At 36.7% G+C, this 22,030-nt stretch overlaps 1 protein-coding gene across 2 annotated transcripts in view; it reads left to right on the top strand.

Annotated features, from left to right (window-relative positions):
- Positions 1-22,030, top strand: part of NTNG1 (netrin G1) — a gene marked incomplete at both ends in the record, with an annotated part of 346,940 nt that overhangs the window by 279,872 nt on the left and 45,038 nt on the right. Inside the window, 2 exons of one of the 2 annotated variants that reach the window (XM_082613121.1) lie at positions 11,854-12,021; positions 17,543-17,677. In XM_082613121.1, coding sequence (XP_082469247.1) covers positions 11,854-12,021; positions 17,543-17,677 — 303 coding nt within the window. The remainder of the gene's footprint in view (positions 1-11,853; positions 12,022-17,542; positions 17,678-22,030) is intronic. The other variant, XM_082613122.1, reaches the window with a different exon arrangement.

A 22,030-nucleotide genomic window follows, 5' to 3' on the forward strand; every position in this document is an offset into this window, starting at 1 on the left:
GTAATACCTGGATACAGATGTGGAAAATTGTTACATTCTTTATTCATTCATAAATTTTGATGGATACAGCAATATCAGTATTAAGATTTCCTTTGCTTTTATGTGTATACACACACACATACACACACAGAGTAACAGTAGATCAGCTTTTCTAACAAATGTTAAAAAACCACAGTTATAGTGAAAGTTCCATGTCTTGCAAGAATGTTATTCACTATAATCTAATTATGGAGGAAACAATCTGATAATACCTGTTTACAGTAGCCTAGCCATTTGATATCAATTACTCGGTTATTAGATATTTACTGAGGCCTTCTGGAAGGCTTTGCCCTTCCTCAAAGAGATCCAATCTAATTACAGAGACAAGAAATAGACATAAAATTTAAACTAGCAATATTGAAACTTATGCCTATCCACATATCAGTGAGAAATAAGGAGCACATAAGGTAACATGCTATAGGAGTTTAGAGGCAAGAACTCTCCTTGTGGACCTGGGTGGTCCCAAAGGACCACACTAGAGTTATGGTTTTGAGTTGATCTCAATGAATGGTAGATTTGAGTCATGAAATGACTGCTTTAATTGTCATGGCCTATGTACCTTAGCAAAAATAGCTTTAAAACCCCCAGTCCTAAAGCTGGCTCTTCTCTTGCTTTTCCAGAGTCATTTTTTTTTTAATGCAGGTGAATCTAAGAAAGAAATAACATTAATTCTTAAATTAACAATGCTTATAATTGGATTGGAACCAATAACTTTAGGAATATATTTTGAGCTAGAAACATCATGAAAACATATATTAAAATAAAGAAAATACGTACACACCCATACATACAAACCTTAGATATGATCAGAAGCACCTTGGACTATTCTCCTTAAACCAGAACCACCAGTCATCTTTCTCTTTCTTTCTCTGAGAAATCGCATAAATAAAAATAGGAAATAAATCCACTTCTTTGCAGAGATAATGGCTCACACTTAAAACATACCCTAAAGAATCTCTCCTGAAGACTAATGTAACAAGCTCGTATCTGTAAATATAAATTGCAGAGAATGGAATCCTCAAGTGAGAAATTATTTCTTTCCTGTTATCTTCTAGTTTCAGGCACCAGCTTTATATAACGATTTGAATTGCTGAAGTCCCTGTTTGGTTATTTGTAAGAACACTCTACTTTATTGCACAAGTTAATGTATATAGCTTTGTTAGGGAACAGGCTATATATTTAATGTCCATTCAATGTTTTGGGAATCATCAATTGCTTGCTCTTGTTTGGTGTGGGAGTATGTTTTGTTAAGTGCATCACAACCAAGTTAAAAAGCAGATGTGTGGTTTGTGTCTTTGTCCATATAGTTTTCTGTTTAGACCAAATGACATTATAGCTGAAAGTAACATACCCTGATTTCTCCTGGTGCGTGCAGATCCTCCAAAGTTTAATAGGATATGGCCGAATATTTCTTCCCTTGAGGTTTCTAATCCAAAACAAGGTAGGAGCATGTAAAATTCCTACTGATATAAAATCCCACATGTTTAGGGGGAAAATCCCATACTCTATTTTTTAGCACTAAATAAGAGCATTATCATAAATGCCATGTCTTTGAAAGAATCATAATTCAAATATTTTTTCTAATATGAAGTGTCCCAGAAATATTATAGTAAAAGATGTAGAAAAAGTTAGACAACATAAAAGTTACAAGCACTTTATCAAATTTACATTGAATGTCAGTCATCCCAAGAGAAGCCTAGAGTTTGGTTGCCATCACAGTGGGGAATATAAATAATATATCATAAAAACTTGTGAGTGACACAGGTTTCCTTCCACTGTCTCACTTTTGCTTTGCTTTGGTAAACTGGCTGTTACATCAATTGTATTGAGGGTCAGGGAAAATACGTAAAGGCAGTATTGCAGCCCCTAAAAGACCTGTTTTTGTTTTGTTTTTTTAAACTGTCATTCCATATTGACTGACAGGAGTTTGGATCTCTCCCTCTCTCTCTCTTCCCCTTCAACGTCACAGTGTATTTTCTCGCTGAGGCTTTCCCTCTTTTATCCTTTATGAATTACCAATAATTTCTGCCAGGATTAAAAACAACGTGTTTTCTCTCTGTCCTTAGAGCAGTAATTATTTTCTGACTTCTAACATAATAAATAAATAAATAAATAATGAAAGAAACTGACAGACAGCAGTGTGATTACACAGGAAGAAATAGAACCTTTAAAAACTGGCCAATAAAATTCATAAGATTCAGTGTAATGTTAAAATTACATTAATGTCTAGCCTATAGATATACATAGACGTATATAAATAGTTTATATTAAAAGAAAGTTGTCTTCTTTTGCGTCCTTCCTTCTCACAAAAAAAAGGCACATCTTTGGCTTCCACCTTCCTTTGTTATATACAGGGTGTTCCTTTTAAGCTCTAATGAATACAGATGGAGGAGGAAATGAGCAAAAGGAGGAACCAGGAAATAGCTGCTAAGCAAAACAAAATATATTAGCAATTTGTTGAGGAGTCAAATTGGAAGGGCTGCATTTTCAGTCCTTGATCAGAGTGATGAAATCAAGATTGTCCTAGATACATATATTACTAGCAAATAGAATTATCTTAATCATCCGCTCCAAATGAATTTTTTCAAGTTTCTGCATATATATGTGGAAGAAGAAATACAGATCAAGCTCAACCCATTAGTATAATTCTATGAGGATTGTGGGAAGGTTTAGTGGCTTTGTTCCTTGGCAAGTTCAATGAGAGCATCTTCAGTGAACTGTCACTCAGTATTTCCCATTGAATTTCATAGCTCAACAAATTATACAAGACAGGATCTAAGACTTAACACTTCTCCACAGTAAGTTTTGTGCTGAACAAGATTATGCATTGTTTAAAACCTGAAACAGACCCATTTAATTATTTTGCTATGTTTTCTGTGAGTGTCACAAGACTAAAAGCTTTCAGAAATACCTTTAGTTAATGCCAGTTGCACTTTTTTAGAATGTGGATAAAGAGTTCAAATAAATTTATTTGAGAAGCTCACAGTTGAATAAAGTGCTTGAACTTGACATTTTAGCTAAAGGTGCACTTTCTAGCAGAGGTCAGTTCTGTGCAAACATAATTTATCTGGTCAACATCTGCAAAGAACATCAGGCTCTATCTTGTTTTTGCTATTTTCACAAGCAACACTTCAGGAACAATTGGAAAAGAAAGGCAGGCAAACTTAGAAATTCCTGCCATTAACAAACTGATATCATATAGGTAATAAATGTTGAGAAAAAGACTACATTTTTGAAAGGTGGACAGATTCGAGGTGACTCTGAGACTGAGATCCAGATTCCGCTGAATGGTTGACCATTGTGACTATCTGTCATGTCTAATCAATTCAGAAAAAATAATCTAACTGGTTTATATGTAGATGAGATTATGGTTACACAGAGAGAAAGACATGGTGAATTGAGGCAATGATATTGCTAAGTAACTCAACAACACAACTACTATTTTAAGAGAAGAACAGTAGGGGATACTAATATCCATATTGTTATTGGAATAATCTCTGCATAACTGGATGCTTGATTTAAATGGTAATTCTTTTTGCCTCTGAAAATAAAGTTTCTAAACTTTATTACTGACAAGGTCAAACCATTTTCAGCCAAATACAAGACTTCCTTTGTGATTGAAGCAAACTCCCAGAAACAACAAATACAAATATTCTCTTCATATAGGGCCACTTTTCAAGCGGGTCGATGATAAATAATTACAATTTGAACGTTTCACTATTGTTTCTAATGTGCTGTTCATTCTTTTAAACCTATCCAGTTGCTCCCAAATTAGCTTTGTCAACAGTTTCTTCTGTTCAAGTTGCAAACCACAAGAGAGGTAGGAATTCTTGGATTCATACAGTGATTTCATGGTGTTATGTGTTGTGAAACATTGCACTGTATGAATCTGGAATATCTGTGAAGTGTACCCATCAGCTTATTGGTGAGGCATGTTGACTGATAACAATCAATGCATCAAATAGTACTGAGAATGTCATCTGTAAGAGGAAAAAAAATGCTTCACTCAGAAATTTGACTGCTGCAAACTTAAAATGCTACAATATTTGTTTTCTGAAAGATTAATGTGTGATAAGAATTGTAACACTTTAGGTTCCTGTTTGGAACATGAATTGCCACTCATTTGCATTGAAAATAAGGAAACTCACTTACAGTGAGTTTCAAGGATGCTTTTCATGAGAACAGAATGGTAGGTTCATGTATGGTGCCCATTTGACAAATGAAATACCTTGGAATTTCCACTTCCAAATATTGTTTGAAATGAATTTGAACAAATACCAGTGAAGAGCTACACTGGGTTAAGCATTGATTATGACCCAAAAATAATAGTTACGTTACTTTCTTTAAATGAAAGTGAGCAGAATCTCATCTGTGACTCATGAATGGCCCATTCCAGCTAGCATCTGTCATTCACAGACTGAAGATTTTTCAGGAAACATAAAGACTTCTGTTTTTATTTCACCATTTTCCTTTAAATGTCCTATGTGACAGGTGTGTCTTGTTTTCCACCCTTGACTGTTGGGTATATGTCATGTTTTAGGGAGTTTTCGGTTTTTTTTTTTAATGAAACACCTCTTACAAAGAAATATATTTATTAACAATACCTGAATTTGGTTTGACCCACTTTGTGAAAATGACCATAATAGCTTCCCTATTCCTTATTGAAAAGAGTCAAATCATTTTCCAGATTTTAACCAACATGAATTGTTCCTTCTGTGTCATATAGGGAAAAGGAGGAAGCTGGTCAGAAGATGGGAAAGGGAAACCAATGATATTTAAACCAAGTCTTAAACTTTCCTCACAATGTACTTTTACATATCAAACATTGGCAGTGCCCTTTTGAGGGGAATCCAAGTGGATTTGAAATTTGAGGAACTAAGTTCTTTAGGAACAGAGCAGCCACAAGTTCATAGGGTGTCAAGCCTATTTGGGCATGTGTGCATATAATAAGCCAGTCATTGATGCCACAGTAGGGATGTCCCTCCTTATCTATGATATGCAAACCTACACAGAGAAACCAAGGAGGTGAAGGAGAAAGGAAGCATTAGGGACCTTATAGAGTCCATCTTTTTTCTGTCATATCAAGCACTGGATATACAAGAGGACTCTTGACTTGAAATTTGACCCTGTATCATTGAATCTCTAGTTTCTTGGGGTCACAGCACTAATGAGATCTGAACACATTTCTACAGGCAGGAAAAAGCCACCTAATGAAGTAGATTTATCATAGAATAATCCAGATTTTATCAAATGATGTACATGGAAGGGCTTCAAAAGCTACCTAAGGTTGCAAGCCAGAGTTGGGGGTGGGTAAGAATCAGGAAAATGCTGCAGCCACTTCATTCCCACCCCTGGGGGAGGCCACTGGAGACTTGTGACTTTGCTAATGTAGTGAAGGGAAAATACTTTATAAGAATTCTAATTCCTTCACCTTCTGTCTATCTAAAGTCTTTTTTTCCAAATCCTTTCTTTTTGAGTGACTACAGTAAATTTCCACCAGCTCTGACTTCGAATAAACTTTCCTCATTTGGCCCCAACATAAATAAATAAACCTACCTGTGCCACATTCAGAGTAATTTATCTTATATTCCGTAACATATGTCATATTACGGTACATTGGTGACATAATAATGGAATTAGAGGCAACATGGGGAACAGTAAGAAAGAAAACACCAAGACATTTAACACCCCCCTTCCTATTCTTAACATTCTTTTTCTTTCATTCTCTTTCTCTCCAACCTCTTGTTTTTCTATAACTCTTACCTCTCCAGGCCTCCCCCAACCAGTCTCAGTCAGAAAGTGTCTTTAAACCTTAGAAGAGGTTTGGATCTTTCCTGATCTAGAAAGACAACTTTGAACTCTCCTTCTTCTAAAATGCTGCTCGCTTAACTAGCCAGTTCTTACGTACCATATTATCATAACTGCCTTGAATGATGTCATATACGTCAGATGGGGGATTTTGCTCCCCCAGGGAACTTTTGGTTGTCACAGCTTGGGAGATGCTACTGCTTCTAGTGGGTAGAGGCCAGGAATGCTTCTGAATATCCTACAACATACGGGAAAACCACAGATTATTTGAACTAAGATGTCAGTAGTGCTGAGGTTGAGAAACTCTGCACTGGACTCTTCAGGACTGGGCTTCATGGTCCAACATGCTCATTGGTCTAGGGCTATGATTCTTGCTTAGGACTGGGCCTCGTTCAAGTTGTCCCCTGGTTTAAGGTGGTCCTCAATAAATATGCATTGCCAACACATGCCATGCTACACCATGAAAATGTTTTTTAGAGGACCCCGTTAGCTTGTTTACACAACAGTAATTAAAACTTGTCTGAAAAACAAAATATAGCCTACAGTGTGATTTGAGATTGCAAAAGTATATAAAACCATAGCAATTTTTGGAAATCTCCTTTTTCCTACCTAAACTAATCTGCATAGACATATAGTCAATTTTCAGCTAAAATATTTAATAACTCATTTATAGTGTGATGTATGGCTGTTGTTTATCTCAACTCTTTAATATTTAGGATACAGCCAGACTCTCTTACAGAATTTGAGTGGTGGAAGAATGAATTTAAACATAACTTTCCTCTGTGTCTTCCTCTGTTTCCCAAAGTAAGATGCCTCAGGGTCATCACTGATTCGTTGACATTGATTCATTCATTCAACAACATTTTTTGAATGCTTAGTATTTTGAGTTCTGTTTACATCTGTGGACAAAATGGACACAGTCTGCACACATTTATTTACACTCAAAGTATAGGGGAGAAGATTTTTTTTTAATTTAGTCTTCAGATACTCTAAGTTCTACAAAAAAATTAAATAGGATTAGTAAATGTGGGAGGGGGGATTAATGTGTTTGGGTCAGGAGCTGTTATTTCAGATAGAGTAGTCACAGCATTTTCTTTGAGCAGGACCTAAAAACAAAGTGAGGAAGCAAGTCATAGGGAAGTCTGGGGGAGGAGTAGGCCAGACAGAGGTAACAGCAAATTCAAAGGCCCTGGGGAAGTGCTTGACATGTCTGCAGAGCAACATGAAAGTATTGTACAGCGAGTGAGGAGGAGAGTGACAGCAATGAGCCCAGATCATTTGGGAATGAATGAATTCAAACTCTGCCTTTCATTCTGAATGAGGAAGGAAGCCATTAGGATTATGGGCAAAAGGATGTCATGACCTAATTTAAGTTTTAAAAGAGTCAATCTGACTGCTGTGTGGAGGAGACTATCACAAGGATGGAAGCCAGGGAAGCAGTTTGAGGACAACAACAATAATCCAAGTGCCCTTAACTAAAGATGAGATGGTGAGAGGTGGTGAGATTTAGAATGTATTTTAAACGTGTAGTCAAGAGGATCTGCTGATTGATTGGTTGGGGGCGTGGGTAGAGGGGGATGAGAAAAAGATTGGTGTCAAGAGCAACTCCAGGAATTTTGACCTAAGCAATTGGAGGAATAGAGTTGTCATTTACCGAGACAGATCCAGCTGCCCATGTAAGTGGCAGGCTTGGGAAGGTAACCTATGAGCTCAGTTTTGAACATGTTAAAGTTGAGATATCTATTAAATGTCCAAGTGGAGACTTTAAGAAGGGAGTTGAATATATCAGTCTGGATGAAGTCTCACTAACTAACTGGGAAGTTGGTCCAGGCTAGAAATAACTATTTTGGAAAGGTCAGCATATTGATGGTTTATGTAGTCATGAGGTTGGGTAAAAAACCCTGGCTCTTAGTGAGCCTAAAGAGCCAAGAGGTCCAAGGGCTACTCCCTGAGTCATTTGAGAAGATACAACAAAAAGCCGAAGAGAGGAAGAAGCAATGGTAGGTGGGGAAGGAGGTGAACCAAGAAAGAGTGGTGGCCCAAAAGCCTCCTGGTTCAGGAAGGGTTGCCAGAGTGCCCTGAGGGCCCTATTGAAGTTTATGGTCATGAATTTAAAGTGAGACTTGTTTCAAAATAGTTGGAAAAAAACTCCAGCCACATTTAGCTGCTGGGGTGTAGGCATGGAGAAGTGGAGAGTTGGATTTAACCAGGATCAGATTTTCCCAGGACACTGTAATTGGGGGCGGGGGGTTGGGGGTGAGGGAGATGAGAGCATATAAAAGGAAGTGATTGTAAGAATGGACCATGAACTTTATATTTGGTAAAAAGGGAAAGGAGAAAATGGTAGCTCAGTGAATTAGAGGATCGAAGAATTATTGAACTATTAATATCGTCCCTTCAGGATCTTAATAAGATAGTGCAGCTCTAACTCTATCATTAATGATCATTCATGAATTCTGGGCCTATGTGGAAAGAACAGTTCCTAAAGAGTGGGAAATTAACAGAAAACTGAAAAATAATACAGCAGTCTAATAATTACATCTGAAATGTCTTGCATTTATGTAGTGCTCTCATGTGTTTCAAATCACTTTCAAAGATCTTTTTATCATTTTATATTCTCAAATACACCATGGCCAGAGAAGAAAGCTTTATCAAAGTCTCAGAAGAGTGTTAGAAGTTTAAAGGAATAAAGTTACTATTAGCTCATTTCTTAGGTTATAAGACATTTAAAGTATCCACTTATCTTCTGGAAGAAGTTTGTGATATTGAGTGTTTAGCTGTGTATGGTTTTGTATATAATTATTTATAGAATTTACATTATTTAACTCTCCTATCAAAATAAATAAATTGATTTTCAAACAAAACCCAGAAACAAATAGTGAATGTCACAGAAATGCATACTATTCATTAAATTCAAAGAATAGTAAGTAACAGTGTCTACAGAGATTCATGGATTGGGTCTTGATTGAACTTGGATGTCTACAGACACGTTTTTTGGTGAATAAATCTTTGTCAGATGAAGCCCAGCATTGGGTAGATCTTATCCACAAAGGAGCCATTCAATACTTCCAATAGTATTGGCTATTGGGTAGATCTTATCCACAAAGGAACCATGTTATGAAACTTCTCCAGCCCTGTTCTCTCCCATTTCCCAATGTCATGTCTTTGCACACTCTATTCCTTTCACTGGAAATGCTCATTTCCTCCTTTTTTTTTTTTTTTTTTGTTAAATAAACCTTACTGGCCCTCATGGAAGATTTAGTTTTAACTTAGTTTTTCCTAATTCTCCTCAAGTGAAATGAATTTCTCCTTATATCACTTGTGTCTCTTTTGTTTTTGTTTTTAAATACGTCTTCTTTTTTTTCTAGTTATCTGAGCACATGTTTGTCTTATGCACTAAACAAGCTTCTTGACAATGAGGACTGACTTCTATGTGGTTCTGAAAAGTTCCTAGGATGAATTTATGCACATAAAAGATTCTTTTGAAAAAATCTGGATTAATTATATTAGGTACACCAAGAATCAACCTAGGATGGGGTTATGTGGAGAACAGTTACCACTTAGGGGCCTCTTCTAGAGAGGGAGAGCCTGAGTACAGGGTGTGTGTGCCCACACCTCCGGAATTCCAGGCAGCTCTGAAGAAGTCCTTGGGAAGCAATTAGATTTGGGACATGTGTCTCCTCCCTGCAACTACTACTCTGAGGTGGCTCCAGGCCAGAGAGATTCTCCCTGTTCCAAACCCTCACCTAAGGACTGTTGGAGAGGCCCTTTAGGTTTCCTAGGGAGTCAGAAATGCCAGTTTAAACAAGGTTGAACTCAGAGAGGTAGAATGTATGGGGGTGAAATGATTGTTTCCTAAGAGAGTTTAATTTGGTGATATGTAATTCTATTATTTTTCTTGTTGCTATTATTATTATTAATTTGGCATGCCTTAACTATAAAATTTTTGCAGGATTTTCTTACCCCATCTCCCATATGGCCTCCTTCTTCCAGAACTCTCCTTCTCCCGCTCGTTCCTCTGACTCCCCACTCCCACTCCCCAGCCCTAGCACACATGCACACCGTGACAAAGCTAGCCTCCTGTAGAGGAAGGGGCTTGCCTTCAGGAACCTCCCATTCTTCTTGCCTTTCTTTTAAGCATCTGGGGTCTCCAAGGTGCTAACCCTATTCCTGGGTGTCTTCCACTCTTCACCATTTCCAGTGTCCTCCTCTGCTTCTGTCCAAATTTGATTTCATTCTGTTGGGACCTTGACCTCAGCTCTCTACTGTAGTAACTGGCTCTCATATGAATGAATCCACACTGTTCTGGTGAGTGTCAGTATGTTAATTTATTGGGTTAGCCAAAAAGTTCGTTTGGGTTTTTCTGTAACATCTTATAGAAAAACCCAAATGAACTTTTTGACCAACCCAATAGAAAAAAAAAAAAAGATAATCACCCTTCTTTATTAATTTTGAGAACACTTACTCATTTTTACTCCGGTCATCAAATGCAATACTTCCAAAATTTTAATCTAGGCCAAAAGAGTAACTCAGTACCTCACATAGTGCCTAACACATAGACCAACGGAATATATTATTTATTGAGTGAATGAATAAATGAGCTCAAATAGTGACTGTGGGGCTTCCCGGGTGGCACAGTGGTTGAGAGTCTGCCTGCCGATGCAGGGGACACGGGTTCGTGCCCCGGTCCGGAAAGATCCCACATGCCGCGGAGTGGCTGGGCCCGTGAGCCATGGCCACTGAGCCTGCGCGTCCGGAGCCTGTGCTCCGCAACGGGAGAGGCCACAACAGTGAGAGGCCCGCGTACTGCAAAAAAAAAAAAAAAAATTAGTGACTGTGTTTGGCTTCCTGGTGGGATAAAATAAAAGCCAGACATTAATGAGAGGGATATTTTTAGGCAAACAAGGTTTGCAGTTTCATAATTGACCTTCCTTATAAATGTGAGCTAGGCCTACCCCCATATTTTGAGGAGATTGAAACAGATTCCCCACCTAGTTACTTCTCACACATTTTTTTTCTGTCTTATTTAGTAACTATTGCACCAATAGAGGCTTTGTTTTTACTTCTTTTAAAAAGGTTGAATTAGATTAATGACTTGCTTTGGTTGAGGTGCAAAAGAGAGACAATCTAGTCACTCTCCACCCTTCCCTAAGTCTCCTTGTCTAGTTCTTATCACCATCAACCCTAAGCCTCAGAGTCTCCTCCAACATTTTGGGGAGACAAAGGAAAAGCAATCTGAGGGTACAGTAGCTGCCTGACTCTTCTTTTGTAACAGACTTAGCTTGAAACTTTTAAGAAAAGGAAATCTTAAGAGCACTTTTTTCATGCCAATAATCTCCCCGTTTTTTGTATTCTCTCTCACACATAAGCAAACATGCAGATTTGGCCTGATGAAAGGCTTACAGAAGTCATCTTCTCCTCTTAATATTTGGAAAAAACAAAAATAAAGAGTTGTTTAGTTGTCTAGATCCCTATTAAATTTGCCATGATTTCTTCTGTGAAGCTCTGACTGAGTTACTGTCTTGACACAAGTGATAGTAAGACTCTAAATGAAGGAGCCATGGGTGATGGCAGACGCAGGCCTTAGATGCCTACATTCATCCTTCCTTCTTTTTTAAGATTGCAAATATGAAGAGAAAATGAGGGGAGTGATGCAAAGACAGTGAAGTTTTCAATGTGCAAAATTTAGACTTTTGCATTAATGGAAACAGAGTCTTCACAAATTTTAAAAGGTGTACACCTGCAAATGCTTCTGTTCATATTGTCTGCCAAGAATTAACACTCTCCGATCATGTTCTAAATGTCCAATCTTTCTCTCCTGCCTGAAACAAATGCTACTTCCATGCCAGTCACAACCACCTGCGGTCACCATGTGTCATGTGGAATCACATACATGTAATGCCATTCTGCCATCTTTTCTCCACTTCTCATTTTATCCAAGCATGTAGTGTGCTGTTATTCTGCGACTGTATACACTCTGTATACATTTCTGTTCTTCCTTGCAAGATTGTGAATGCTTCGGCCACTCCAATCGATGCAGTTATATCGATCTGCTAAATACAGTCATTTGCGTGAGCTGTAAACACAACACTAGAGGGCAGCACTGTGAGTTATGCAGGCTGGGCTACTTCAGAAATGCTTCTGCACAGCTGGACGATGAGAATGTGTGCATAGGTCAGTTCCATTATAATTTCAGCTATTGTTCTGTGCCTTTCACGAGATGGGGAGCTATTTAAGGTGGAGAGGCTGGTGATTTGCACCACAGCTGAGCCAGAATGAACTTTCTCAATGGAGAAAACATCCTTGTGGTAGACTTAAAGAATTCACTTGTGCTGATTGAAATCATAGTTGGGGGGTGTATTTTGAATCCTTGTCTAATTGTTGCTTTAAAGATGATGAGCTGAAAAGTCATGTTTAAGAGATGAAGTAATTCTCTTTTTGTTTTTCTTTCTTTCTTTTTTTTTTTTTGCATGAAATCTTAACACCTGGTCATTTCAACCTGATCTTAAAGTCTTAAGTTGTACACTCAACTTTCAAAAAACTCATTATAAACTCATTATAAGGTTTTTAATTATAGATATGAGATTAGGACACAAACTTTTGTAAATAATTGGTAATCAACTAATATTGATTTAAAATATTCCATTTGGAATTAAAAGCCACTAGCAATTGGTAATGTAGGAGTTTGCCTGACTTTTCCATCCATAGTAATGAAATTCCACTTACTGAATTTTCCTATAGCCCTCAAAAGGAGAAGCAATTTTTCAAAACTATTCAAGGCAATTAATTCTCTTAGCTTCCAAAGTACATGAGCCCTGGAAAACTGGGGCCACAGGATTCCCTTGAGCAGTCTTTCCACTCCCTGTGATGACTGATCATGTCAACTGGAGAGAACCAGGTGCCCTTCACATCCAAAAAAGCTTCTCCTACCTTTTGCATAGTAGAACCTATCTTTAAGAAAGGGAGCTGATGAAAAATAAGAAATAGGAAATGGAATTTCACTTCGTAATGTACTTTGAAGAAGTGCATATATTCAAAATGGTGAAGGGTACATATGTATCTGTTACCACACCAATAGGTAATATATAGGCAACCAATGTTTTCACATAAAGACTAGATAGAGTACACAAGCTGAAAAATGAAAGATGATCTTTTCATCAAAAAAGAAATCAAATCAATCTGCAATTATGGGATCATTGTTTTCTGATTGGATTGTCAAGGTTATATAGTTATTTGCCAAGTGTCATTTAAAATAGCTGGACAAGTTTTTTTCAGTTAAAATGGGCCAAGTTTTTATAATACTGTTTATGTCTATAGTATGTTCTATTTTTCAAAGTGCTTCCTTATTATTTGTGAATTAGTGGAGAAATCCCTGGACTTAGAGGCTGGAGAGCTGGGTTCAAGTCCCAGTTTGCTATTTAATAGCTGTGTGACTTAGGTAAGTCGCTGAAAACTTCTGGTCAAATTGGTGTCATATAGGATGCACAAGAAACACTTGGTAAACTGTGAACTGACTTGCAAGTATGTTTTTTGTTTGTTTGTTTGTTTTGTTTTTACTTAATCCTCATTAACAAAACCATGGTGGTAAGTACTCCACTGATAATTTCCCCTATTTTCTAGTTGAGAAAAGTAAGGCAAATGGACCCAAATCATACAGCTTTAGTAAAGAGTTAGTTTCCTGGCTTCAAAGCTTTTGAACACTTTCTCCCAACTACCCTTACACAATTAGCAAAGCTAAGCTTGTCAGACTTTTACTTATGGTATGTTTTTAGGATGACAGCAGCAATTCCACTATGAGATTGTGAACAGAAGTTCAATTGCCTTTATAACATTTGGGTTACAAAGATTTGAGAATATTAATAAAAACCAAAAGGCACATAGCTGTCTGAATTTTGAATGCAGTTACATTTTGCTGAATGTCATTTGTAAAAATATATAAATGTCATACTATAAATATGTTAACAAGTGAAAAGGTAAAATAAATAGGAACACTAGGAACACAGGAATAAAAGCTAATCAGTTTTTTCAAAATACAAAACATTACAATAAGATGTAAATGTTTTGCAATATCAATTTCATATTATTTTCAATAAATCAAAGAAAAAGACCTTAAAAGAAAAGATTTTATTCCATAAAATTTCTCATAGCAGGTAACTTAGCAATATCCCAATATATTTTACTCAGAGTATTCTATTCTAATGAATTCCTCCCCTTTTCCTGTTCTAAAGTAATCTATGAACTACAAAATCCGCACTTCCTATCTAATTCTAAGAGTCATAATTCTGTTATAAATCCATATTTGATTATCCACAGATAAGAAGTTGCCATTCAGCTTTTGTCTTTTAAATCATGTAAAATACAGATGAATGGAAAGCTTAATATACATTCTTGTATTTATTTCTACTTAAAAAAATTAAACGCAGTTCTTTTCTCCCTTTCTAGAAACTTTGTTAATTAAAGTTATAAATCTTGGAGAGGATTTTATATTATTGAGGTAAACATATCCCTATTCAGTATTTTGTACTCTTCAAACCAAGTGGATATAGGTAAACACAAAGATGAGTATTTTTAGATAACATTAAAAATTAGCTACAGTATACCTCCACATACCAAAATTCCTTAAATTGTTGCTCTTTTCCTAAGGGGTAAAATTGTTTTTAAAGAATGAACTGAAAAATTTGGCTAGCTGGTATATGCTACGTACGGTCTATCTTTTGTCTTTGGTCTCTATAAATGTACGAAAGTTTCCTAAAAGAGTTATAGCTTCCACTTTTCCCACTGGAGGGGCCAAGGGCAGAGCTGTCAGGCTGCCTGGGCATGAGACTGAGGCTGAGGTTTGCTCTCTGAAGGCCACTGGAAGCCTGTGGCTCCATTACCAAGGTTTACCCTATAGGGCAGCACCAAACTCTTCTCTATTTTTTACATTTAAGTTCCCCAAAGGGCTTGCAGCAGGACTGAGAATTAAATTTGAGAGGATACACCTCAAGTAATTGAGAGTTAATTTTAATGCCATTTTGTATAGAAAGCACTAATGAAAATGAATGGATATTTACCCAATTCACTTTCACCGAATTAGGCACTAATCCCTGAAAATTTGAACTTCATCTAAGCCGTCTCTAAACTTAAGGGGAAAAAAGGCACTTTGCCATTTCTTTAACAATTGGCAATGAAATCCACCGCCCTAGCTATGAGGGAACAGCACATATCTTTGACAAAATGTTGACTGTGTTGAAATAGATGTCTTAAACTATTTGCATCATTTTATATTATGGCAAATATAAAATGCACGCTATTCCATGTTGTCACAGTGATCACTGCTTTGTGATTCCTGGTAAATTTACCCATTTTCATACAAATTCCAAGCCAGCCATGTTTCCAAAGATGCATGTAATTAGCCTGTATGATGCAGCAATTTCATGAAGATGACATCCTTGCATGCTTCCATTTCATATAAACTCGAACATTAAGCAGGAAGCTAGAGGATATGTGGCTTGTGACCTTGGGTAATCACTGCTAATAATCCCTGATAACAAGCTTGACATCTGAATGAAATGCAGGGCTCAGCAGTTGCTACTAAACGTAGCTCCAATTATGATGTATTATTGTTTTCATTCCCCTGGAAACCCAAGATCAGGTAATCAGAGGTACCTTCTATAAAACAAAGCAAACATAAGACACTTCTAATACTTATAAGTCAATTGTAGTATAACTTTTTAATCAGACTTCCAAAAGTATTTCATGTTGTTTTTTAGTCTAACAGTCCTGCATATTCTTCCTAGTTTCATGGAATAAAATATAATTCTCCAAGGCCATCCTCATCACCCCAACATCTACCATTGACTGTCGTTCCAGAAATGATATTTTTTAAACTAAATTATTTGTATGTAATGTGGACTGTAGACCCCACCTCTCCTTATCACTTATTTTCCTGACTAACATTACACTTACCACCTTTTGTATGACAACCACTGAGATGTACCGTGGTTTAGATGTTCCACATTTCTAAAAATTTTGTTTACTTTTTTTTTACATCTAAAACCTTATATTCATCAGTTGTTACGGGCTAATTGACTAGGACAGTATGTGGATTCATATTGGCCAGATGTAACTCTACTCCCCGGCTTACGAAATGTTGGTGATTCATTGTCAACTTATACACTTTAAATAGTAAGAAACATATTATAGTAGTCTTGCTATAGGTATATACTTATAGTGTGTGTATGTGTGTGTGTGTGTGTATCTTTAAAGCCACAACAAAATTGCTATTTAAAAATGTTTTAAACAACTTCTGTATATACACACATTAAAATAGAAAATGCCATTTTAAAATAAAACTCCAATTATTAAGTGCAAATCAGTCCAGACAAGGAGAGAGCATTTTCAACTTTATTTGGTCTTATTTTTACCTATGTATGTTACTCTTAGTCATACAAATGTTTGCATCTTAAGAATGCTAAACTTCAAAATTGACTTACTCAACATGAAATAAATAAAGATTCTAAGGTACTCCACATTCTTTGAAGAAATTATCTGATTAGTCCCTATGACAAAAACAGAACCAAACCTCTGGATCTCTCTAACAGTAAACCCTGAATCTCCATTGCCAATCTAAGATGCTAAACTTAAAGTTATTAAACTAAAATTCTCAGGGTTTCTCACAGTTGGTTGCTTGGTTAGTTGCTTGGTGTGATTTTATTTGGTTTTTTGACATGAAAACCTCTTAATGGGACCATTTTAAGATAAAGGAAATCAAGAGACAGAGGGGCATAATAACTTGCCCAGTATTATACAGTGGGATTACAAAGAAAGTAACTTTGGCCTACAAATTCCAAAAGCTGGAAACTAGCTGCTGTTACCTTTCAAGCTAATGGAAGCCTAAGGAATTCTTATTTCTGATTCAGCCTTTAAGAAAAACAGAGCTTCAGAAGTAAAAATGTTCTGTATAATAATGTGTGAGGAATCAAGAAATTATTCTATTTACTTTTTATTACACAAAGTTATATTGTTCTGTCCACAGACATGATAATGATACAAGTCTCATATTATGCCTATGTTGAAATTTATTTAGGATTACAAATTCATTTTTCTTTCATGATTGTTAATCTAGGTTGCATAAAAGCTATACTAACTTAACATGTGTAGCAGATACAATATCTAAAGGCTCATCACAACATAGTATAAATATATATATAAAGCACCATCCCAAATCATAAAGTAAAACTTACTTTGAATGAACAAAGTGCATTCATATTCCACTTTAACAATGTTCAGCAGTTCTCAAATTTTGAGTGTAACCGCTAAGCTCATTTGAATAATTTAAAACAGATTTTACACTGATGGCATATTGATTTATCCTTGATATATAAAGGATATATAAAGGATTCTCATTGCGTTCATTAAACCATCTAAAAATGCCCTAACAAATGGAAACTCCATTACGATCTGTTACCAGTGAAGAGCATGATGTCTTATTTCCTTGGAGGTTTTCAGTTGATTTCCTCCCATAACATAAAAATGATATCATGGAAGGCTGAGCAAATAAATAAATGGACCTGAAATAGCCATATTTGCCAAAGCATTTCATTAGTGGACATCTTTCTTTAAGTGATGCATTTAAGTAAGCAACACTCCTGTGTTGATAACTTATAAGCCATGCGGACTTGTCTCCAGCCTGTGTGTTGTCTTGTTTCTACAGAGTGTTATTGTAACCCTTTGGGCTCAGTCCATGATCGTTGTAATGGCTCAGGATTTTGTGAGTGTAAGACTGGAACAACAGGGCCTAAGTGTGATGAGTGTCTGCCGGGAAATTCCTGGCACTACGGCTGTCAACGTAAGTAACTCTGGGAGCTGTCCTCTGCTTGCTGCAGCATGGCTGATTCTGCTTGTCTAGGCCGGTGCGTGCAGCTTCTCAGAGCAGAAAAAGGCCCAAACCGCTGACAAGCTTTAAAAACTACATAATGCCTCAGCCTATGTATAGGAGAGAGAACAATCCATCAGCTGTCCAGTTGGCTCCTTTGAAGCCCATCTTTGTCCCCTCTGATGGCTGGAGAAACTTATACTGAAATACTGTATGCAGATCCATATACCTGGCCAGACCATAAATTAAGTAGCACAACAGGGACCCAGCTTAGAAATCCTTACCGCAAAATGAAGGGTGATGTGTATGTAGTTAATATATTGCTTGAACTACCCTGGAGCTCCAGAGTTCATAAATTAAATGATATCTGCGTCACTTATTACCACCCTTGTATCATACCCATCACTGAATCTGAACCAGAAACCTAAAGGTAATAAATCTAAGGGATATTTAAATGCCAGGATAAAATAAATGGTGAAAATCAATATTGATTTTAAGCCTCTGAGGTTAGGCACCATGCAGTGAGCCTTAGACAGATGCCATTTGGCTCAGCCTCATTTCTCTGAGGATTATCAGGCGTTCTTAAAAGCTTGTCAAGGCAGGTGGCATGTTGGTGTATTCAGGGAACAGAAATTTTAAAATCTGAGCAGAAGCTTCCTTCTGTCATTCATAACCTTTTTTGCATTTTAATTCTGCATTAACTTTCTTCTATCTGTACACAGTCAGCTTACTAATATTAAAGAGCCACCAGGCAAAGCCTCTGGAAGAGCGCAGTCCAATACAAAATCATGCAAGCCACACATGTAACTTTAAATGTATTGTTATCCACATTAAAAAAGTAAAAATAAAGAGAAGTGGATTTTAATAACTTGTTTTATCAAAAAAACCCTGAAATATTATCATTTCAACATAGAATTAATGTTAAAGTTGTTAAGGATATATTTTACATTTTTCATAGTCCTTGAAATCAGATGTTTAAAGCTTACAGAACTCTTAATTAGAACTAGTCATATTGCAAGGCTTAATAGACACATATGTCTACCATATTGGACAGCACAGCTCTAGAGGTTTTTTTGCTTACTTTTCACTTGAAAAATCGTCAGCATGCAGGAACTATCTAAAGCAGGTTTCTACCAGGGATGTACAGAATATTTTATTTGCCACTTATGGAATGTATAGTTATCTGGAGGCTACATTTCTACATATTATGAAACCAAAGTGAAATTTACTACCATACTAATGCCATGGGCAGCAGTGAACTATGGTGATAATTGAGAGATTTGGCATTGAGCAGGCCAAGGTTAGGATTAGGATCTAGAAGCTAGAGGGTGAGCATCTCCAGCCATGCTGGAGAATCATTAAAAGTGTCAAATAGTTAGAAGTCAGGCAGCACTTCTGCACATAAGCTCTGGATAAGGCCATGGTTTTAACGTTGTACACACTGTAGGTTCCCAGAAAGCACCTGAGAGGTCTGAATGAGTTTGGGATCCCAAAAACAATGTGAGGAGCCAGGACTCAGAGGATAAGTCATCAGTCCTGGAACATCTAGATGTAGAGGTCCAAAGAACGCTGACAGTCAGGAGGAGAGAAGGAGAGACAAAGGAAGGGCCGAAACCAGCACCAAGATTCAAAGCATAAGGAATGAGGAGACTTTATAATGAAGGCACACCTTCTCAAAGGGAAAATCTCATGTAAACTACCTGATGCAATAGGACCTACTGAATGGGTTCCTGAAGTGTAATCAGGGAAAGACATTGGAGAGGAAAATTAATCAAGCCTTAGTGGAAATGTATGCCAAAAGAAGGGCCTAACTTGATTTTTCTGTGTTAATTTCCTGGAGTAATATAAAAAATGTAATGTCCTCAAATTTTTCCTTCTGGCATTGCAAGACTGGATTTAAGCAGGGCCCTACCACATAAAGGCTGTATGGTGTACAAAACCCTCCATGCCTCAGCTCTAGCACCTTACATCCTTGGTACGTAGATCAGTGAGATTATAAGAGTAAATGCTTTATCCTCTTGAGTATTTCTTTATTATTTTTGTTTTCAATTTTATTTTATTTTTTTTATACAGCAGGTTCTTATTAGTCATGAATTTTATCCACATCAGTGTATACATGTCAATCCCAATCGCCCAATTCATCACACCACCACCACCACCACCCCCTGCCATTTTCCCCCCTTGGTGTCCATACATTTCTTTCTACATCTGTGTCTCAGTTTCTGCCCTGCAAACCGGTTCATCTGTACCATTTTTCTAGGTTCCACATATATGCATTAATATACAATATTTGTTTTTCTCTTTCTGACTTGCTTCACTCTGTATGACAGTCTGTAGATCCATCCACGTCTCAACAAATAACCCAATTTCATTCCTTTTTATGACTGAGTAATATTTTTATGACTGAGTAATATTCCATTGTATATATGTACAGCAACTTCTTTATCCATTCATCTGTCGATGGGCATTTAGGTTGCTTCATGACCTAGCTATTGTAAATAGTGCTTCAGTGAATATTGCGGTGCATGTGTCTTTTTGAATTATGGTTTTCTCTGGGTATATGCCCAGTAGTGGGATTGCTGGGTCATATGGTAATTCTATTTTTAGTTTTTTAAGGAACCTCTGTTCTCCACAGTGGCTGTATCAATTCACATTCCCACCAACAGTGAAAGAGGGTTCCCTTTTCTCCACATCCTCTCCAGCATTTGTTGTTTGTAGATTTTCTGATGATGCCCATTGTAACTGGTGTCAGGTGATACCTCATTGTAGTTCTGATTTGCATTTCTCTAATAATTAGTGATGTTGAGCAGCTTTTCATGTGTTTCTTGGCCATTTGTATGTCTCCTTTGGAGAAATGTCTGTTTAGGTCTTCTGCCCATTTTTGGATTGGGTTGTTTGTTTTTTTGTTATTGAGCTGCATGAGCTGTTTATATATTTTGGAGATTAATCCTTTGTCCGTTGATTCTTTTGCAAATATTTTCTCCCATTCTGAGGGTTGTCTTTTCATCTTGTTTATGGTTTCCTTTGCTGTGCAAAAGATTTGAAGTTTCATTAAATCCCATTTGTTTATTTTTGGTTTTATTTCCATTACTTGAGGAGGTGGGTCAAAAAAGATCTTGCTGTGATTTGTGTATGGTGTTATGGAGTGTTCTAATTTCATTCTTTTACATGTAGCTGTCCAGTTTTCCCAGCATCACTTATTGAAGAGACTGTCTTTTCTCCATTGTATATCCTTGCCTCCTTTGTCATAGATTAGTTGACCATGGGTGCATGGGTTTATCTCTGGGCTTTCTATCCTGTTCCATTGATCTATATTTCTGTTTTTGTGCCAGTACCATGTTGTCTTGATTACTGTAGCTTTGTTCTATACTCTGAAGTCAGGGAGTCTGATTCCTCCATCTCTGTTTTTTTTCCCTCAAGACTGCTTTGGCTATTCGGGGTCTTTTGTGTCTCCATACAAATTTTAAGATTTTTTGTTCTAGTTCTGTAAAAAATGCCATTGGTAATTTGATAGGGATTGCATTGAATCTGTAGATTGTTTTGGGTAGTACAGTCATTTTCACAATGTTGATTCTTCCAATCCAAGAACATGGTATATCTCTCCATCTGTTGGTATCATCTTTAATTTCTTTCATCAGTGTCTTATACTTCTCTGCATACAGGTCTTTTGTCTCCCAAGGTAGGTTTATCCCTAGATATTTTATTCTTTTTGTTGAAATGGTAAATGGGACTGTTTCCTTAATTTCTCTTTCAGATATTTCATCATTAGTATATAGGAATGCAAGAGATTTCTGTGCATTAATTTTGTATCCTGCAACTTTACCAAATTCATTGATTAGCTCTAGTAGTTTTCTGGTGGCATCCTTAGGATTCTTTATGTATAGTATTATGTCATCTGCAAACAATGTCAGTTTTACTTCTTCTTTTCCAATTTGTATTCCTTTTATTTCTTTTTGTTCTCTGATTGCTGTGGCTAGGACTTCCAGAACTATGTTGAATAATAGTGGGGAGAGTGGACATCCTTGTCTTGTTCCTGATCTTAGAGGAAATGCTTTCAGTTTTTCACCATTGAGAATGATGTTGGCTTTGGGTTTGTTGTATATGGCCTTTATTATGTTGAGGTAGGTTCCCTCTATGTCCATTTTCTGGAGAGTTTTTATCATAAATGGGTGTTGAATTTTGTCAAAAGCTTTTTCTGCATCTATTGAGATGATCATATGGTTTTTATTCTTCAGTTTGTTAATATGGTGTATCACATTTATTGATATGCATATATTGAAGAATCCTTGCATCCCTAGGATAAATCCCACTTGATCATGGTGTATG

The sequence above is a fragment of the Mesoplodon mirus genome (genome assembly GCF_964341445.2).
Source record: "Mesoplodon mirus genome assembly, chromosome: 3".
Lineage (NCBI taxonomy): Eukaryota > Metazoa > Chordata > Mammalia > Artiodactyla > Ziphiidae > Mesoplodon > Mesoplodon mirus.